Source organism: Stenella coeruleoalba (genome assembly GCF_951394435.1).
Source record: "Stenella coeruleoalba genome assembly, chromosome: 1".
Classification (NCBI taxonomy): Eukaryota; Metazoa; Chordata; class Mammalia; order Artiodactyla; family Delphinidae; genus Stenella; species Stenella coeruleoalba.
In genome coordinates, this window is record NC_137169.1 from 49,192,323 (window position 1) to 49,213,073 (window position 20,751).

The 20,751-nt window shown below is 37.5% G+C and overlaps 1 protein-coding gene across 5 annotated transcripts in view; it reads right to left on the reverse strand.

Moving 5' to 3' along the window:
- The window catches only part of OMA1 (OMA1 zinc metallopeptidase), a 139,180-nt gene that overhangs the window by 82,442 nt on the left and 35,987 nt on the right, over positions 1-20,751 (reverse strand). For all 5 annotated transcript variants that reach the window (XM_079922724.1, XM_079922722.1, XM_079922723.1 and 2 more), the window contains exon 8: positions 10,079-10,228. In XM_079922724.1, coding sequence (XP_079778850.1) covers positions 10,079-10,228 — 150 coding nt within the window. The remainder of the gene's footprint in view (positions 1-10,078; positions 10,229-20,751) is intronic.

Sequence of the window (20,751 nt, forward strand, 5' to 3'; positions counted from 1 at the left end):
GTTTCTGAACTAGCATAGTTTATTTTTAGAAGAAAAGTATCTCTCAGTTTTTTTCTTTGCCATTGGCTTCCAAATAACATATCAGTTTCTCCAACCATTTTTCTTCATACTCACTAATCAATTCATTATTATTTTAAAGACTTTTCAAAGCACATTTATTACTTCTTTAAAGATCCTTAGTTATCTGATAATGAAATGAAAACCTGGAATTTAGGACAGGCATCAGATAAAAGTTGGGTAGAACTTATTATCCATTTTAAGCGAACCATATATTTTTAGAATTTCACTAAGCAAAAATAAAAAAGAAAGGAAATTCTAAGAGAAAACCATGTGGTTATTACGGCTTTAGAGATAGGTTAAGCCTCCCAGGGTAGTATGAGGTCCCTGGGTGTTGGATGGCACTAAGAAGACTCTCAGAGTCAGTGCTCTTCAATACAAACCAGTTACTAATGAAACATGTATTGTCCCAGTCCTATGTTGTCTTTTAAGATGAATAATTACTACACATTATATCAAGTAAATTTCACTGCTGTTTCTTTCTCACATATTTTTTCTTCAAATTAAGAGTATAAATGAAATATATTTAGGATAGGTCTCAAGAAGATATGTCTGGCTGTCCCCAGTGTTCATAGAAGGCACAAAGTATGCTCAAAGTATCAACAAATCTTGTCATCATTCCTTTCAAAATAAATCCAAAATCTGACCACTTCTCTCCCTCTCTTCTGCCTCCATAATCTCTTACCAGGATTATTTCAAGAGCCTATTAAATAGTCTTCCTGATTCCATCCTTGCCCCACTACAGCCCACACAGGAGCTCCAGCTATCACTATAAAACACTTGAGTCAGATCAAGTCCCTCCTCTGCTCAAAACCCTCTCTTAGCTTCCCATATCACTTGAAATAAGAGTCAAGTTCTTACAATGGTTTAGACGACCCTTTACCACCTGGCCCCCGTACACCTCAATCATTCTCCCCTCCCTTACTACATTCAGCCCCAATGTCTTCCTTGCTATTCCCTGAACACACCAAGCATACTTTCACTTCAGGTCCTGTGATTTGCTGCTTCCTCAGCCTAAAAGATTCTCCTTCCACATACCCACAGGACTTGCTCCCCTGCTTCTTTCCAGATTCTGCTTAGTGAGGTCTTCCTTGACAAACGAACAATGACTAGTACACATTCTCTGCTTCCCAGTCTTCTCTCCTACCTTTAACCTGCTTTGTTTTTCTGCAATGTGCTTATCGCTGCTTGACATACTGTATGTATGTCTGTTTGCTTGTTTATTGTTTGCATTACCTAACTAGAAAGTTAGCTCCAAGAAAACAGAGACTGTTTTGCTCCTTGCTCATTTCCCAGCAACAGAACACAGAATGGTAGATTAGCAATGGACATGAATAAATATTCATGAATGAATTAATGCACCTTATGGTAATTTCTTATCCCAAATGAGATGCAGGCTATTCTTCCTTCAAAATGTATACCACTGTATTTCTACTTTTCTTAAGATAATTCATATTCTTTAATATATTAAGAATCATTTTGTACTTACCTTAGCATCTGCAAATATCAAGACCACGTATTATTTCTTTTGTATCTTTCCTATAATAGGTAGTCAATGTTTGTTCATCTGAATTTGAAGACATATTTAAAGATAATTTTATAATACATCTGTATGTGTTCTGTTATCCTTTAGCAAATAAGCCCAAAACCAATTCTTAAATTGGTAAAGAATATTCTGCTTTTATAACCAACCAGCAAATTTAATGCCAGTGAGACAGAAGGGAGCATGTAGCCTGGCTTAAAGATGTCTGACATTCATTTTGTACCTATGTGGAAAGCACAGAAAACATTCCGACTGATGTTAAATCAAAAGGTTTTTAGAAGATAGTGAATACTAGTTGGGAGAAAGCTGCTTCAGCTTGATGCATTAATGAATTCTACAAAAATAAAAGAGAAAAAGAAGAGCACACGGCACATGCTTGATTCTATCTTAAAAGAAATAACCAGAAAGCAAACTAATAATGAAGGATTTTTTTTTTCCCTAAGAAAACAAATTCCAGTGTCACTACTGGAATTAAGACCCAGTTGACCCAAAATTTTTGTACAACTCATTAACTGGTGTGTTTAATGATAAGCTTAAATCACTAAGAAAAGATCATGATCAGTATGATGAAAAATACACCTTGAGTTTTAGACTTTCACCAAATTTTTTAAAATTAAAAAGTATGAACCTAAAAAGAGTAAAGCTTCACCATCAAGAAAAGTCAACTAGGGGTGAGGGGGAAGATGGCGGAAGAGTAAGACGCGGAGATCACCTGCCTCCCCACAGATACACCAGAAATACATCTACACGTGGAACAGCTCCTACAGAACACCTACTGCACGCCGGCAGAAGACCTCAGACCTCCCAAAAGGCAAGAAACCCCCCACGTACCTGGGTAGGGCAAAAGGAAAAAGAATAAACAGAGACAAAAGGATAGGGACGGGACCTGCACCAGTGGGAGGGAGCTGTGAAGGAGGAAAGGTTTCCACACACTAGGAAGCCCCTTCGCGGGCGAAGACTGCTGGTGGCGGAGGGGGAAGCTTCAGAGCCGTGGCGGAGAGCACAGCAACAGGGGTGTTGGGGGCAAAGCGGAGAGATTCCCGCACAGAGGATCGGTGCCGACTGGCACTCACTAGCCCGAGAGGCTTGTCTGCTCACCTGTTGGGGCGGGCGGGGCTGGGAGCTGAGGCTCGGGCTTTGGTCGGAGTGCAGGGAGAGGACTGGGGTTGGTGGAGAGAACACAGCCTGCAGGGGGTTAGTGCACCACGGCTAGCCGGGAGGGAGTCCGGGGAAAAGTCTGGACCTGCCGAAAAGGCAAGAGACTTTTTCTTCCCTCTTTGTTTCCTGGTGTGAGAGGAGAGGGGATTAAGAGCGCTGCTTAAAGGAGCTCCAGAGACGGGCACGAGCCGCGGCTATCAGCACGGACCCCAGAGACGGGCATGAGACGCTAAGGCTGCTGCTGCCGCCACCAAGAAGCCTGTGTGCGAGCACAGGTCACTATCCACCCCTCCCCTCCCGGGAGCCTGTGCAGCCCGCCACTGCCAGGGTCCCGTGATCCAGGGACAAGTTCCCCGGGAGAATGCACGGCACGCCTCAGGCTCGTGCAACGTCATGCTGGCCTCTGCAGCCACAGGCTCGCCCTGCATCCATACCCCTCCCTCCCCCCGGCCTGAGTGAGCCAGAGCCCCCGAATCAGCTGCTCCTTTAACGCCCTCCTGTCTGAGCGAAGAACAGACGCCCTCTGGCAACCTGTACCCAGAGGCGGAGCCAAATCCAAAGGAGAACCCCGGGAGCTGTGAGAACAAAGAAGAGAAAGGGAAATCTCTCCCAGCAGCCTCAGGAGCAGCGGATTAAATCTCCACAATCAGCTTGATGTACCCTGCATCGGTGGAATACCTGAATAGGCAAAGAATCATCCCAAACTGAGGAGGTGAGGTGGACTTTGAGAGCAAGATATATTATTTTTTCCCCTTTTCCTCTTTTTGTGAGTGTGTATGTGTATGCTTCTGTGTGAGATTTTGTCTGTAGAGCTTTGCTTTTACCATTTGTCCTAGAGTTCTGTCCGTCCATTTTTTTTGTTTCTTTTTCTTTTTCTCTTAAAAAAATTTTTTTTCTTAATAATTATTTTTTATTTTTATAACCTTCTTTTATTTTATTTTATCCTCTTTCTTTCTTCCTTCCTTTCTTTCTTTCTTTTTCTTTCTTTCTTTCTCTTCCTTCCTTCCTTCTTCTTTCTTCCCTCCTTCCTTTTTCTTTCTTCTTTCTTTCTTTCCTCCTTCCTTCCTTCCTTTTTCTTTCTTTCTTTCCTCCTTCCTTCCTCTTTCTTTCTCTCTTCTTTCCTCCCTCCCTCCCTTCCTCTATCTCTTCCTTCCTCCCTTCCTCCCTCCCTTGCTTCCTTCCTTCCTTTCTTTCTTTCTTTCTTCCTTCCTTTCTTCTTTCTCTCCCTTTTCTTCTGAGCCATGTGGATGAATTGCTCTTGGTGCTGCAGCCAGGAGTCAGTGCTGTGCTTCTGAGGTGAGAGAGCCAACCTCAGGACACTGGTCCACAAGAGACTTCCCAGCTGCACATAATATCAAATGGTGAAAATCTCCCAGAGATCTCCATCTCAACACCAACACCCAGCTTCACTCAACGACCAGCAAGCTACAGTGCTGGACACCCTATTCCAAACAACTGGTAAGACAGGAACACAACCCCACCCATTAGCAGAGAGGCTGCCTAAAATCATAATAAGGCCACAGACACCACAACACAGCCACCAGAGGTGGGCCTGCCCACCAGAAAGACAAGATTCAGCCTCATCCACCAGAACACAGGCACTAGTCCCCTCCACCAGGAAGCCTACACAACCCACTGACCCAACTTTAGCCACTGGGGACAGACACCAAAAACAATGGGAACTACAAACCTGCAGGCTGCAAAAAGGAGACCCCAAACACAGTAAGATAAGCAAAATGAGAAGACAGAAAAACACACAGCAGATGAAGGAGCAAGATAAAAACCCAACAAACCTAACAAATGTAGAGGAAATAGGCAGTCTACCTGAAAAAGAATTCAGAATAATGATAGTAAAGATGATCCAAAATCTTGGAAATAGAATAGACAAAATGCAAGAAACATTTAACAAGGACCTAGAAGAACTAAAGAGGAAACAAGCAATGATGAACAACACAATAAATGAAATTAAAAATACTCTAGAAGGGATCAATAGCAGAACAACTGAGGCAGAAGAACAGATAAGTGACCTGGAAGATAAAATAGTGGAAATAACTACTGCAGAGCAGAATAAAGAAAAAAGAATGAAAAGAACTGAGGACAGTCTCAGAGACCTCTGGGACAACATAAAAAGCACCAACATTCAAGTTATAGGGGTCCCAGAAGAAGAAGAGAAAAAGAAAGGGACTGAGAAAATATTTGAAGAGATTACAGTTGAAAACTTCCCTAATATGGGAAAGGAAATAGTTAATCAAGTCCAGGAAGCACAGAGAGTCCCATACAGGATAAATCCAAGGAGAAACACACCAGGTCACATATTAATCAAACTATCAAAAATTAAATACAAAGAAAACATACTAAAAGCAGCAAGGGAAAAACAAGAAATAACACACAAGGGAATCCCGATAAGGTTAACAGCTGATCTTTCAGCAGAAACTCTGCAAGCCCGAAGGGACTGGCAGGACATATTTAAAGTGATGAAGGACAAGAACCTACACCCAAGATTACTCTACCCAGCAAGGATCTCATTCAGATTTGATGGAGAAATTAAAACCCTTACAGACAAACAAAAGCTGACAGAGTTCAGCACCACCAAACCAGCTTTAAAACAAATGCTAAAGGAACTTCTCTAGGCAAGAAACACAAGAGAAGGAAAAGACCTACAATAACAAACCCAAAACAATTAAGAAAATGGGAATAGGAACATACATTATCGATAATTACCTTAAATGTAAATGGATTAAATGCTCCCACCAAAAGACGCAGATTGACTGAATGGATACAAAAACAAGACCCATAAATATACTGTCTACAAGAGACCCACTTCAGACCTAGAGACACATACAGACTGAAAGTGAGGGGATGGAAAATGATATTCCATGCAAATGGAAATCAGAAGAAAGCTGGAGTAGCAATTCTCATATCAGACAAAATAGACTTTAAAATAAAGACTATTACAAAAGACAAAGAAGGACACTACATAATGATTAAGGGATCAATCCAAGAAGAAGATATAACAATTGTAAATATTTACGCACCCAACACAGGAGCACCTCAATACATAAGGCAAATACTAACAGCCATAAAAGGGGAAATCGACAGTAACACATTCATAGTAGGGGACTTTAACACCCCACTTTCACCAATGGACAGATCATCCAAAATGAAAATAAATAAGGAAACACAAGCTTTAAATGATACACTAAACAAGATGGACTTAATTGATATTTATAGGACATTCCATCCAAAAACAACAGAATACACATTTTTCTCAAGTGCTCATGGGACATTCTCCAGGATAGATCATATCTTGGGTCACAAATCAAGCCTTGGTAAATTTAAGAAAATCGAAATTGTATCAAGTATCTTTTCCGACCACAACGCTATGAGACTAGATATCAATTACAGGAAAAGATCTGTAAAAAATACAAACACATGGAGGCTAAACAATACACTACTTAGTAACGAAGTGATCACTATAGAAATCAAAGAGGAAATCAAAAAATACCTAGAAACAAATGAAAATGGAGACACGATGACCCAAAACCTATGGGATGCAGCAAAAGCAGTTATAAGAAGGAAGTTTATAGCAATACAATCCTACCTTAAGAAACAGGAAATATCTCAAATAAACAACCTAACATTGCACCTAAAGCTATTAGAGAAAGAAGACCAAAAAAACCACCAAAGTTAGCAGAAGGAAAGAAATCATAAAGATCAGATCAGAAATAAATGAAAAAGAAATGAAGGAAACGATAGCAAAGATCAATCAAACTAAAAGCTGGTTCTTTGAGAAGATAAACAAAATTAACAATCCATTATTAGCCAGACTCATCAAGAAAAAAAGGGAGAAGACTCAAATCAACAGAAATAGAAATGAAGAAGGAGAAGTGACAACTTTCACTGCAGAAATACAAAGATCATGAGAGATTACTACAAGCAACTCTATACCAATAAAAATGGACAACCTGGAAGAAATGGACAATTCTTAGAAATGCACGACCTGCCAAGACTGAATCAGGAAGAAATAGAAAATATGAACAGACCAATCACAAGCACTGAAATTGAGACTGTGATTAAAAATCTTCCAACAAACAAAAGCCCAGGACCAGATGGCTTCAATGGCGAATTCTATCAAACATTTAGAGAAGAGTTAGCACCTATACTTCTCAAACTCTTCCAAAATAGAGCAGAGGGAGGAACACTCGCTCCCAAGCTCATTCTACAAGGCCATCATCACCCTGATACCAAAACAAGACAAAGATGTCACAAAGAAAGAAAACTACAGGCCAATACCACTGATGAACATAGATGCGAAAATCCTCAACAAAATACTTGCAAACAGAATCCAACAGCACATTAAAAGGATCATACACTATGATCAAGTGGGGTTTATTCCAGGAATACAAGGATTCTTCAATATATGCAAATCAATCAACATGATACACCATATTAACAAATTGAAGGAGAAAAACCCTATGATCATCTCAATAGATGCAGAGAAACCTTTCGACAAAATTCAACACCTATTTAACATAAAAACCCTGCAGAAAGTAGGCAGGCCATATATGACAAACCCACAGCCAACATCGTCCTCAATGGTGAAAAACTGAAACGATTTCCACTCGGATCAGGAACAAGACAAGGTTGCCCACTCTCACCACTCTTATTCAACATAGTTTTGGAAGTTTCAGCCACAGAAATCAGAGAAGAAAAAGAAATAAAAGGAATCCAAATCGGAAAAGAAGAAGTAAAGCTGTCACTGTTTGCAGATGACATGATACTATACATAAAGGATCCCAAAGATGCTACCAGAAAAGTATTAGAGCTAATCAATGAATTTGGTAAAGTAGCAGGATACAAAATTAATGCACAGAAATCTCTGGCATTCCTATACACTAATGATAAAAAATCTGAAAATGAAATTAAGAAAACACTCCATTTACCATTGCAACAAAAAGAATAAAATATCTAGGAATAAACCTACCTAAGGAGACAAAAGACCTGTATGCAGAAAATTATAAGACACTGATGAAAGAAATCAAAGATGATACAAATAATGGAGAGATATACCATGTTCTTGGATTGGAAGAATCAACATTGTGAAAATGACTCTACTACCCAAAGCAATCTACAGATTCAATGCAATCCCTATCAAACTACCACTGGCATTTTTCACAGAACTAGCACATAAAATTTCACAATTTGTATGGAAACACAAAAGACCCCGAATAGCCAAAGCAATCTTGAGAAAGAAACACGGAGCTGGAGGAATCAGGCTCCCTGACTTCAGACTCTACTACAAAGCTACAGTGATCAAGACAGTATGATACTAGCACAAAAACAGAAATATAGATCAATGGAACAGGATAGAAAGCCCAGAGATAAACCCACGCACATATGGTCACCTTATCTTTGATAAAGGAGGCAAGAATATACAGTGGAGAAGACAGCCTCTTCAATAAGTGGTGCTGGGAAAACTGGACAGGTACATGTAAAAGTATGAGATTAGAACACTCCCTAACACCATACACAAAAATAAGCTCAAAATGGATTAAAGACCTAAATGTAAGGCCAGAAACAATCAAACTCTTGGAGGAAAACATAGGCAGAACACTCTACGACATAAATCACAGCAAGATCCTTTTTGACCCACCTCCTAGAGAAATGGAAATAAAAATAAAAATAAACAAATGGGACCTAATGAAGCTTCAAACCTTTTGCACAGCAAAGAAAACCATAAACAAGACCAAAAGACAACCCTCAGAATGGGAGAAAATATTTTCAAATGAAGCAACTGACAAAGGATTAATCTCCAAAATTTACAAGCAGCTCATGCAGCTGAATAACAAAAAAACAAACAACCCAATCCAAAAATGGGCCGAAGACCTAAACAGACATTTCTCCAAAGAAGATATACAGATTGCCAACAAACACATGAAAGAATGCACAACATCATTAATCATTAGAGAAATGTAAATCAAAACTACAATGAGGTATCATCTCTTACCAGTCAGAAGGGCCATCATGAAAAAATCTAGAAACAATAAATGCTGGAGAGGGTGTGGAGAAAAGGGAACACTCTTGCACTGCTGTTGGGAATGTAAATTGATACAGCCACTATGGAAATCAGTATGGAGGTTCCTTAAAAAACTACAAATAGAACTACCATGTGACCCAGCAATCCCACTATTGGGCATATATCCTGAGAAAACCATAATTCAAAAAGAATCATAAACGAAAATGTTCATTGCAGCTCTATTTACAATAGCCAGGAGATGGAAACAACCTAAGTGTCCGTCACCGGATGAATGGATAAAGAAGATGTGGCACATATATATAATGGAATATTACTCAGCCATGAAAAGAAACGAAATTGAGTTGTTTGTAGTGAGGTGGATGGACCTAGAGTCTGTTATACAGAGTGAAGTAAGTCAGAAAGAGAAAAACAAATACCGTATGCTAACACGTACATATGGAATCTAAGGAAAAAAAAATGGTCATGAAGAACCTAGGGGTAAGATGGGAATAAAGACACACACCTACTAGAGAATGGACTTGAGGATATAGGGAGGGGGAAGGGTAAGCTGTGACAAAGTGAGAGAGTGGCATGGACATATATACACTACCAAACATAAGGTAGATAGCTAGTGGGAAGCAGCCGCATAGCACAGGGAGATCAGCTCGGTGCTTTGTGACCGCCTGGAGGGGTGGGATAGGGAGGGTGGGAGGGAGGGAGACGCAAGAGGGAAGAGATATGGGAACATATGTGTATGTATAACTGTTTCACTTTGTTATAAAGCAGAAACTAGGGCTTCCCTGGTGGCGCAGCGGTTGAGAGTCCGCCTGCTGGAAGTTGTGTCCCGGTCTGGGAAGATCACACATGCCACGGAGCGGCTGGGCCCGTGAGCCATGGCCGCTGAGCCTGCACGTCTGGAGCCTGTGCTCCGCAACGGGAGAGGCCGCAACAGTGAGAGGCCCGTGTACCGCAGAAAAAAAAAAAAAAGCAGAAACTAACACACCATTGTAAAGGAATATACTCCAATAAAGATGTAAAAAAAAAAGAAAAGAAAAGTCAACTATACACACCAATTTATTCACTAAGACTTGCGGACTAGCAGGATTTTACTTTTCAGTCAAATCCTTTGAAAACTGATGGTAATCAAAATAGGTGATTATTTATTCTATGTTTTTAGCAGAATTAGCAGAAAGCAAACTAATACAAACGATTTCTTTTCTAGTGCTCTTTTTCTAAGCACAAGAAGTATTAAAAATAAATGATACAATAAAAATAATGTCTTGCCTTACGCAGTGTTAGCTTACCTGAGGTATGAGTCTATCCAAGTGCTCAGCTCGATTTCCATGAGAAGGGTGTGTAGATAACCATTCTGGCAACTTGGGAAGACCATGGAGGCTTTCTGCAAATTCCATCTGTTGCCAAAACACTGAACTGGCTCTGACGTCCACACAAGCCTAAAATCAAAATTAATAAAAGCACAAAGTAAGTTTAGTTATGAGGACATTATTTTAAATTTACCTTTATGTCATTACATGTTTTAAAAATATTTTCCATTATCATTTTAATAAAAGTAGAATATGCTCATTGCTTTAAAAAAAAACTCAAAAAAAAACTTCATATAAAGATTTTGAAGTCTAATCTGCTATTAAACTGTACTAAAGAAATTTTACTCTTCATCTATACCACTAGAATAATTAGGAAAAGACCTCAAATAAATATAAGGAAAGACAGTTTTGCCCATTTTTGAATCAGGATTTTGTTGTTGTTGAGTTTTAGAAGTTCTCTATATATTCAGATATTAATCCCTTATCAGATATATGATTTGCAAATATTTCCTCCCATTCTGTGAGTTGTCTCTTTTTACTCTGTGGATGGTGTCTTTTGATGCAAAATTTTTTTTTTTTTCATGAAGTCCAATTTGTCCATTTTTTCTTCGGTCAACTGCACCTTAGGGAGTCACAGCTAAGAAATCATTACAAAACCAATGTTGTGAAGCTTCTGCCCTATGCTTTTTTCTAACAGCCTTATTGTTTTGGGTCTTACACTCAGGTCCTTAAAAAATTTTGAGTTATTTTCTGTATATGGTGCTATGTAAGGGTCCATATTCTCTCTTTTGTATGTGGATATCCTGCTTTCCCAAGCACTATTTCCTGAAAAGATTGTCCTTTACCCATTTTCCACCCTCAACAAAAAAATGATTTGACCATATGTGTGAGGGTTTATTTCTGGGCTACCTATTCTATTCTATTAGTCTATATGCCTTTCATGTTAATATCACATTGCTTTGATTACTACAAATTTGTAGTTAGTTTTGAAATCAGGACGTGTGAGCCTTCTAAGTTTTGTTCTTTGAAAAAGATTGTTTTGGCTATTCAGGTCCCTTAAGATTGCATATGTACTTTAGGATGGGTTTTGCTATTTCTGCAAAAAAGAAGTCATTGGAACTTTGATAGGGGTTACATTGAATTTGTAGATTGTTTTGGGTACTGACATTTTAACAATATTAAGTTTACAAACCATAAACACAGGATGTTTGTCCATTCATTTATGTCTTCTGTAAGTTGTTTCAGAAATGTTTTGTAGTTTTCACCATACGAGCCTGTCACCTCCTTGGTTAATTCCCAAGTCTTTTATTCTTGTGGATGCTACTGTAAATGGAATTATTTTTGTAGTTTCCTTTTCAGATTGTTCACTGTTCATGTATAGAAATACAACTGATTTTTGTGTGCTGACTTTATATTCCGCTACTTTGCTAAATTTGTGTATTAGTTTAAACAACTTTTTTGGTAGAGTCTTTAGGATTTTCTACATACATGATCATATCATCTCCAAAGAGAGATAATTTTACTTCTTCTTTTAAAATTTGGATGCTTTTTATTTCTTTTTCTTGCTGACTAGAAACTTCCAGTACTTTGTTGAATAGAAGTGAAAGTGCGCATTCTTGCCTTGTTCACTATCTTAAAGGAAAAGCTTTCAGTCTTTGCTGCTGTGGGCTTTTCATATATGGTTTTTATTGCAGTGATGGAGTTTTCTCCTTACCTCTATTTTGTTGCATGTTCCTTACCATGAAACGGTGTTGAATTTTGCCAAATGCTTTTTCTGTATCAATTAAGATAATCATGTGGCTTTCTTCCTTCATTTTGTTGATACAGCATATCACTTTGATTAATTTTTATATGTTGAACCATTCTTGCATTCCAGGGATAAATCTCATTTGGCCATGGTGTATAATCCTTTCAATAGGCTGCTGAATTATATTTGCTAGTATTCTGTTGAGAGTTTTTACATCAATGTCCTTAAGGGATATTGGTCAGTAGCTTTCTTTTCTTGTAGTGTCTTTGTCTGGATTTGGTATTAGAATTATACTGGTTTCACAGAATGAGTTAGGAAGTGTTCCCTCCTCTTCAGTCTTATGGGAAAGTTTGAGAAGGACTGGTATTAATTCTTCTTTAAATGCTTGGTAGAATTCACTGGTGATGCTGTCAGATCCAGGACTTTGCTCTGCTGGAAGATTTTGATTACTGATTCTCAATCTAATTACTAGTCACCCTTACTACTGCTTTTACTGTGTCCTATAACTTTTGGTATATTATGGTTTCATTTTCATTCATCTCTAGTATTTATTAACTTCCCTTGGGATTTCTTCTTTGAATTCATTGGTTGTTTAAAAGTATATTGTTTAGTGGAGGCTAAATAATATGCTACTAAACGACCAATGGATCACTGAAGAAATCAAAGAGGAAATAAAAAAATACCTGGAGACAAATGAAAATGAAAACACGATGATCCAAAACCTATGGGACACAGCAAAAGCAGCTCTAAAAGGGAAGTTTATAGTGATACACTCTTACCTCAGGAAACAAGAAAAGTCTCAAATAAACAACCTAACCTTACACCTAAAGAAACTAGAGGAAGAAGAATAAACAAAACCCAAAGTTAATGGAAAACTGATGAATTCATAAAAGTGCTAACAAAAGATCAAGATGAAAAAAAATTAATTACATGGGATTGAGTGAACTGATGAGGATGATTATAATTTTTGTGACTTTCTGTTTGGGAAAAAAAACAGACTGCCAAACGTTAAATAAATAAATAAATTTGAATTCTTAAAAAAAAAAAAACAAAGTTAGCAGAAGGGAAGAAATCATAAACATCAGAGCAGAAATAAATAAAATAGAGACTAAAAATAAAACATAGAAAAGATCAATGAAACTAAGAACTGGTTCTTTGAAAAGATAAACAAAATTGATAAACCTTTAGCCAGACTCATCAAGAAAAAAAGGGAGAGGACTCAAATCAATAAAATTACAAATGAAAAAGGAGAAATTTACAACTGACACCACAGACATACAAGGGATCATAAGAGACTAGTACAAGCAACTATATGCCAATAAAATGGACAACCTGGAAGAAATGGATAAATTCTTGGAAAGGTACAACTTTCCAAGACTGAACCAGGAAGAATTAGAAAATATAAACAAACCAATCACAAGTAATGAAATTGAAACTGTAATTAAAGATCTTCCAACAAACAAAAAGTGCAGGACCAGATGGCTTCACAGGTGAATTCTATCAAACATTTACAGAACAGCTAACACCTACCCTTCTCAAATTCTTCCAAAAAATTGCAGAGGGAGGAGCACTCCTAAGCTCATTCTACAAGGCCACCACACCCTGATACCAAAACCAAAGATATCAAAAAGAAAGAAAATTACAGATGAATATCACTGATGAACATAGACACAAAAATCCTCAACAGAATACTAGCAAACTGAACCCAACAATACATTAAAAGTATCATACACCATGATCAAGTGGGATTTATCCCAGGGATGCAAGGATTTTTCAATATCCACACATCAGTCAATGTGATACACTACATCAACAAATTGTGGAGAATAAAAACCATATGATCCCAACAGACACATGAAAGAATGCTCAACATCATTAATCATTAGAGAAATGCAAATCAAAACTACAATGAGATACCATCTCACACTGTTCAGAATGGCCATCATCAAAAAATCTACAAATAATAAATGCTGGAGACGGTGTGGAGAAAAGGGAACCCTCTTGCACTGTTGGTGGGAATGTAAATTAATACAGCCACTATGGAGAACAGTATGGAGGTTCCTTAAAAAACTAAAAATAGAACTACAATACGACCCAGCAATCCCACTACTGGGCATATACCCTGAGAAAACCATAATTCAAAAAGAGTCATGTACCAAAATGTTCATTGCAGCTCTATTTACAACAGCCAGGACATGGAAGCAACCGAAGTGTCCATCAACAGATGAATGGATAAAGAAGATGTGGCACACATATATAATGGAATATTACTCAGCCATAAAAAGGAACGAAGTTGGGTCATTTGTAGAGACATGGATGGATCTAGACACTGTCATAGAGAGTGAAGTTAGTCAGAAAGAGAAAAACAAATATCGTGTATTAACGCATAATATATGTGGAACCTAGAAAAATGGTACAGATGAACCGGTTTGCAGGGCAGAAATAGAGACACAGATGTAGAGAACAAACGTATGGACACCAAGGCGGGAAAGCATGGGGGATAGAGGGGGGTGGGGGGATGAATTGCGAGATTGGGATTGACATATATACATAAATATGTATAAAATAGATAACTAATAAGAACCTACTGTATTAAAAATAAAATTAAAAAAAAACAGTAAGTGAAATAAGCCAGTCACAGAAGGACAAATACTACACAATTCCACTTATATGAATGAGGTATTTAAAACAGTCAAACTCACAGAAGCAGAGGGTAGATGGTGGTTGCCAGGAGCTAGGCGTAAGGAGAAATGGGAAGTTCCTATTCAACAGGCATAAATTTTCAGTTATGCAAGATAAATAAATTCTACAGATCTGCTGTACAACATCATGGCTATAGTTAACAGTAATGTATTATATACTTAAAAATTTGTTAGGAGGGTAGAGCTCATGTTAAATGTTCTTACCACAATAAAAAAAGAAAAAGAAGTGATAATTATAGATCAAAATACAAATATTTTAAAAATAAATATTTAGCCTATCACAAGCATAACTCACTTGCCTCAGTAAAAATTATGGTAAAGTAAGGAATTTGTGTTTATCAAGTGTCTGTAAGTACATAAAGATAGAAAGAATGAGACTTTCTAGACATTTCCTTTTTAAAAGAGAACTAGTAATGGCCACAGCTGTTCAAAAGAAACATAAAATATGTTTTAGTAAAATACATTGGTCCTGGAATACTTTTTGAGACATTATGCTGGGGTAATGGGAAGAGACTGGGTGTTAGAACCAGAAAGACTGGGTTCAAAATACCAGTTATTTATTTTATTTAAATAATAATCACTTACATGATACTATGTTACAGATATTAATTCATTATATTAACTCATTTAATCGTAACAACCTCATGCAGTAAATCCTATAATTATGCTCACTTTATAGATCAAAGAAACCAAGGCCCACAGAGGTCAAATAATTTGCTAAGGTAACACAGCCAGTAAGTGACAGAGCTACAATTTGAACCCAAGGAGACCGATTCCAGAGTGTGTGAACTTGGGCCAATAATTTAGTCTGCAGGAGTCTCAAATTTATCTGTAAAAATGAAATTAAAGCAGTGGATCATTGGGATTAAATGTGGTAACTCTTGTAAAGTACCAAGCCCAGAATCTAGAACATAGTAGACACTATTTTTACTCTTCTTTTCCCCTGGTGAGCAACCACAGGCCTATGGTTATTGCAGGATCCTCAATACGATCATAAGTGATTATGTCATGAATTTACAACTAAAGAAGGATTTAGTTAATTTAGCCTATAATATCAATATGCAAGAATGTGCATTAGGGGATATATTAATTGACAAGTTGCTACTATTCAACTAAAAACTCATATTCATAAGAGTACAATAGTATAAGAGCTATTCTTATAATCTGAACACTTCCCAAGGTCAAAACAATATTAGAGAGAAATATATGATTAGACCTAGACCTAGTACACCCTACCTGTAGCCAAAATTTTCATTAGAAGTACAAAGAAGAAAAGTGTCTCTGAATTGTGCTCTCTCTATTCACCTAGACTCTCCAACCAAACTCACACCAGCCACGACCCTCTCCAAGAGGTAAATTCTGACACTAGCAGTCCTGAATTTTTTTTGGAATGGCATTAACACCCTACACTTGTCCCAGTCATTCTGGCATTCTCTCCTCTATTCCATGTAGACATGTGGTAAATAAAATAGCCATCTGAAATAATACTACAAAGGACTGTGGGAGAAGGGTAACTGGACTCCTAGATGTAGAAGAATACTCTGAGGCTATTTTAAAATTAGACTTAAAGGAACTAAAACAGATAGAGAAGTGGTCATCTTAGGGGCAATACTGCAGATGGCCAAAATTGTTCCTAACAGGTTAAAGTATGATAAAAAGTTCCATTTCAGAAATAGAAGGGGAAAACTTTACTATATGTGAGCCCTTTGACAAGTTACTTGCTTTCTCTATCCCACGGTTTCATACGTGAAAACGAACCTAAACTTCACAGGGTTGCCATGAAGATTAAGAGAGTTAGCACATTTAAAACACTCAGAACGTGTGCAGCACATGAAGAAATGATAACTATTATCATTGTTGTCAAAATCATCATCAGTGTTATCAGCACTACTGTCATCACTGTCATCATCATCTACCAGGGAATTAGTTTATTTCAGTCTCTCACTTTAACAGGTTCATTTTCCCAATACTGCTGATAGATGACATTGCCTGTTAAAGCTCACTTTACTTAATAACCCACTGCTTGTCTAAACAATATTTTTCTAGTCAATAATTTAAAAAAGCTCTTTTCCAACTAAATGTGATATAGTCTTGGGATGGTTACAGCTAAACCATCCTCAATATATGCCAATCTCTCTTATTTAAAAAGAAAGAAAAAACTTTTGACTTATCAAAACTATTTTATGTACCCTAACAAAGAGGAAAAATGAGACTGCCATTATTTTATAATTCATTTCATTTTAAAATTTTCTGCATCTTTTGATTTCCAACATGTCAGTTCATCATCAACATAATTTTAATAAATTTCATGTATTTATTTTTTTCTCTATCCTGAAGTTTTATCATAAGATTCAATACTAGTGCTGAAATCACAGCAACTAAAAACATTAAACACAAAAGCTTGTCTCATTTCTCTAGGTGGAACAATTAGGTTCAAAATGAGATGTAATGCATAATATTTGCATTATGAAAGTTTACTTCATAACACACCTAGTAAGTGAAATGTTCTCATTTATTATTTTTTCTTTCTTAAATGAATCACTGAAAAAGAACCTAAGATATTAACCCAAATAGAACACAAAGATAGTTTGCTATGAAGAAGGCTCAGATTACTAACCTGGAAAACTCGGAGACCTGAATTCTAGCCCTGGTTTTTGCTACTAACTAGCTGTATGTTATCAGACAAATCACTGCAACTCTTTGGAACCTAATTTCCTAATCTGTAAAAGGAGAAGGTGGATCAGATGATCTCCAATTTTCCTTCCTGCTCTAAAAGTCTGTGATTCTATAACCTATTATTTTACAGAAAATTTAGAATTTTGAATTTTCTCTTATTCCTATGATGAAAGCAGATTTTGCTTATTACCTATTTCTCTCACTAGATGGTGCTACCTGCATAGTTATTCAGGTTACTTGAAGAAATAACCCAGCTATGTATCTCAAGAGGGGCACTTACAAGCTTTTGGGGCTAGACTCCTCTCTCTGGAGAGCTCTCCAGGCCACCATAGTATATTTAATATCGCTGCCCCCTCCATGCCCATTAAATACCAGTAATCCTACCTCCCAGTCACTGTGACAATCAATAACAATCATATACAGTGCCCTAAGAGGCTGTTCTCTAGCGTAGGACCACTAAAACAAAATTAGTTTTCTTTCTCATCTTTAAGAAACAGATATTCAAAATTATAGTTTTCTGTGAAATCAAATAAACAAAAGTCATTTCTGTAAATGACTGTAAAGTGTCAAATTCTCTTTACAGTGACAAATGAATACACACAGAACAAAATCAAATACTTCACGGGACACCTTTTTGTCAGCTGATAACTGGACAGCTAGCTGTTACTCTGCACTTGGGACACCTCAGTCCTACCAGTTTTTATAACTATATTTTTCATTCTGATTATTTATGTAATGATAAAATATCTCATAAATGAAAATTTAAAACTACAACTATAAAAATGTAAAGATACAAAATAAACTCACAGCCAACAGCAGAGCAGATATAGAGTATCTCTAGAGGAGGCAAGCTGTATATTTTGAAAGAGGCCTCAGAGTAACTTGATTTTAGTGAATTTTCCATATTGTTTAGCTCTTGGCCTTAAAATCTCATAAACCAGTGGGACAGCACATGACCAATAGATCCATCTCTCAGGAACAGTTCCCCTTAATCAAGCTCACAAGATTGACATAAAATAAGAACGCCAACTTACTAGTTTACAGCAGTAACTATAACTGCCCAAACTACAAGGGCACAGGGCATTTGTGTCCTCAAGTCAGCATGTTCTCTCCCTCGTAGGCATGGTACAAAGGAAGCCAGACTATAATCAGAAGGTTGCCTAATAAGGATAGAATTAGGAATAAGAGAATTATGTGATCTGAATATTAAATGGCAAGAAGTCAAAAGAGTCTGATGCACCAGTGTCCAAAAAGAGGACACAAGCCACAAATAAGAATCAAATTCAGGATGTTCAAATTAACCTTTGAGGTAAATGCGATCATTATTGCTATTTTTCAGAGTAGAAAATAGACTTGAAGAGGTTAAAGGATTTACCTACTCATGTCGAGGAGACAAGAGCTCAAACCACAGGTCTGACTCTGGAGGTCCCGACCGTCATGCTGGATAAGGTATAAAATCCTAAAATCGCTAACGAGAAGTCTCTACCTACTTTTCAGTTTTATCTCTTGACACTGGTGCTCTTGAATACTACCTACATTTTAGCCATACAGAATTTTCAACCCCTGGACTAGACCATCATTTCTGTTGCCTTTGAACATGCTGCCTGCCATGCCAAAAACACACCCGTCAACATCTTCACCAGGCTAATTACCACTTGTGTAACTATTGTGTATCCCTACATTGTAGTAAATGATAGGTACACACTAAATATGTTGATCTAATAAATGAAAATTAACCCAATAGGTCAGAGAAAAGCTATGTACATCACTTAAAGAGAGTGACATCTGGGCCTCAAAGATCTGTCTTCTACTTGCTTGTATTAACAAATAGGAAAGAGAATGTGCCAGTCAGAAGTAGGAGGTTATTCAGCCCAGAAACTGAAGAATCTGGTGGAAATGCTGGCCAATGACCATCTAAGTCTTACCTTGAGAAAGTGAGCATCCTAGCTCACTGAACCTGCCTCTTATTTGTGGCATGGGGGAGAACAGAATGCAGGTGAGTATGATTGGAGTCAATGAAAGCTATAAGGAGGTTGTGCAGATGCTGACAGCGGAAATGGAAACATAGTAAGATACACTTTATAGAGAGAACAACCAGGACTTGGTGAAAGATTACATGCAAATGATAAAGAAGAGGGAAGTACTAAGGAGGACTCCAGATTTTTTCCAAAAGCAACTGAATAGAAGGTGGTATAATCTGGGGGAAAGGAAGACTAGAAGAGAAATAGGTGTGAGGAGAAATCAAGGATTTAACATTGAATATATCAGGTTTGAAATATTTGTGAAATAGAAAGAGGAAATAACAGCAGACATCTGAATATAAATAATTAGAAGATTCACGCTCTTAGGACCTTAACTGTATTAACTCTGTGATATAGGTCCTATTATTGTTCCTTTCATACTGATAAGGAAAACTGAAGTACAGAAGGGGAAGATAACTTGCCCAAGATCACAGAGCTAGTACTGTCTCTGGCAAAGCAGACTCTCAAGCTTAGGAATTCTGGCCCCAGAGCTCACTCATTATCACTAGGCTATTATTGCTTCCACGGCAGCTGACCGACAGCCCCACGCCGCAGGAACTCCAGAACGGTTCAGCACTTGGCATCCAGGAGAGAAGGGTTGACATAAAAAGACTCAAGTAGAGAATTAAGTAAAAGTCTCCACAGTGAACGAGAAAACACCCACCTCCCCTCCCAGCTCAACCCCTAAACAATTTATAAGATTCTTCTACAAAGATACCTGAATAGCCACAGAGAAAAGACATATATATATATATATAAATTCCATATGGAAATTCCCTAAGAAAGAGCTATAACCTTACAGTGAAGTCCACTATACCAACTTTTGCATACAGAGCTTCTGAAAAGTTTAATGCCTTCTTATAAAATATGGACAGAAAATCACGAATCACAAATTTGGGGATTTACACTTCCATCCACCAAAGTAACTAGTACTGGACCTGTCCTCCCCAAATGAATAACTATAAAATGGAATGAATCTAAAAGGCACACGTTTTCAAGTAATAGACAACAGACAGGACAAGACTATGATCCTTGAGAGAAGAGAAAAACATGAGTGATTCCAAGATTTACCCCTGTTCTCTGCCTAGGGGCAGTTTCCTGACCACACCACAGGGAGGTAGAACCCAAGCAGAGAATGGTGAGCTTGACTGAGCTAAGGTATTAGAAGACAGGAGTTTAAAGCTGCAGAAGTTGCAGGAATCTGTGGGGCAAGCTGTCAGAAAGAGTTTGCCCCAGAAACTGGTGTGGAGTTTACTTGGAGATTCCTTAAACTGGATTTCATCAAAATTAAAAATGCTTGCTCTACAAAAAAAAAAAAAAAAAAAAAAAAAAAATCCGTTAAGAAAAGATGACCCGCAGATGAAGAAAAACAATTTTCAAATCACATATCCAACAAACGACTGTATCCAGAATATGTAAAGAACACTCTAAAGTCAATAGTAAGAAAACAATCAGACTAAATCTTTTATAACAAGAAACTAATCATGTCTAAACTTAATGAGTCAA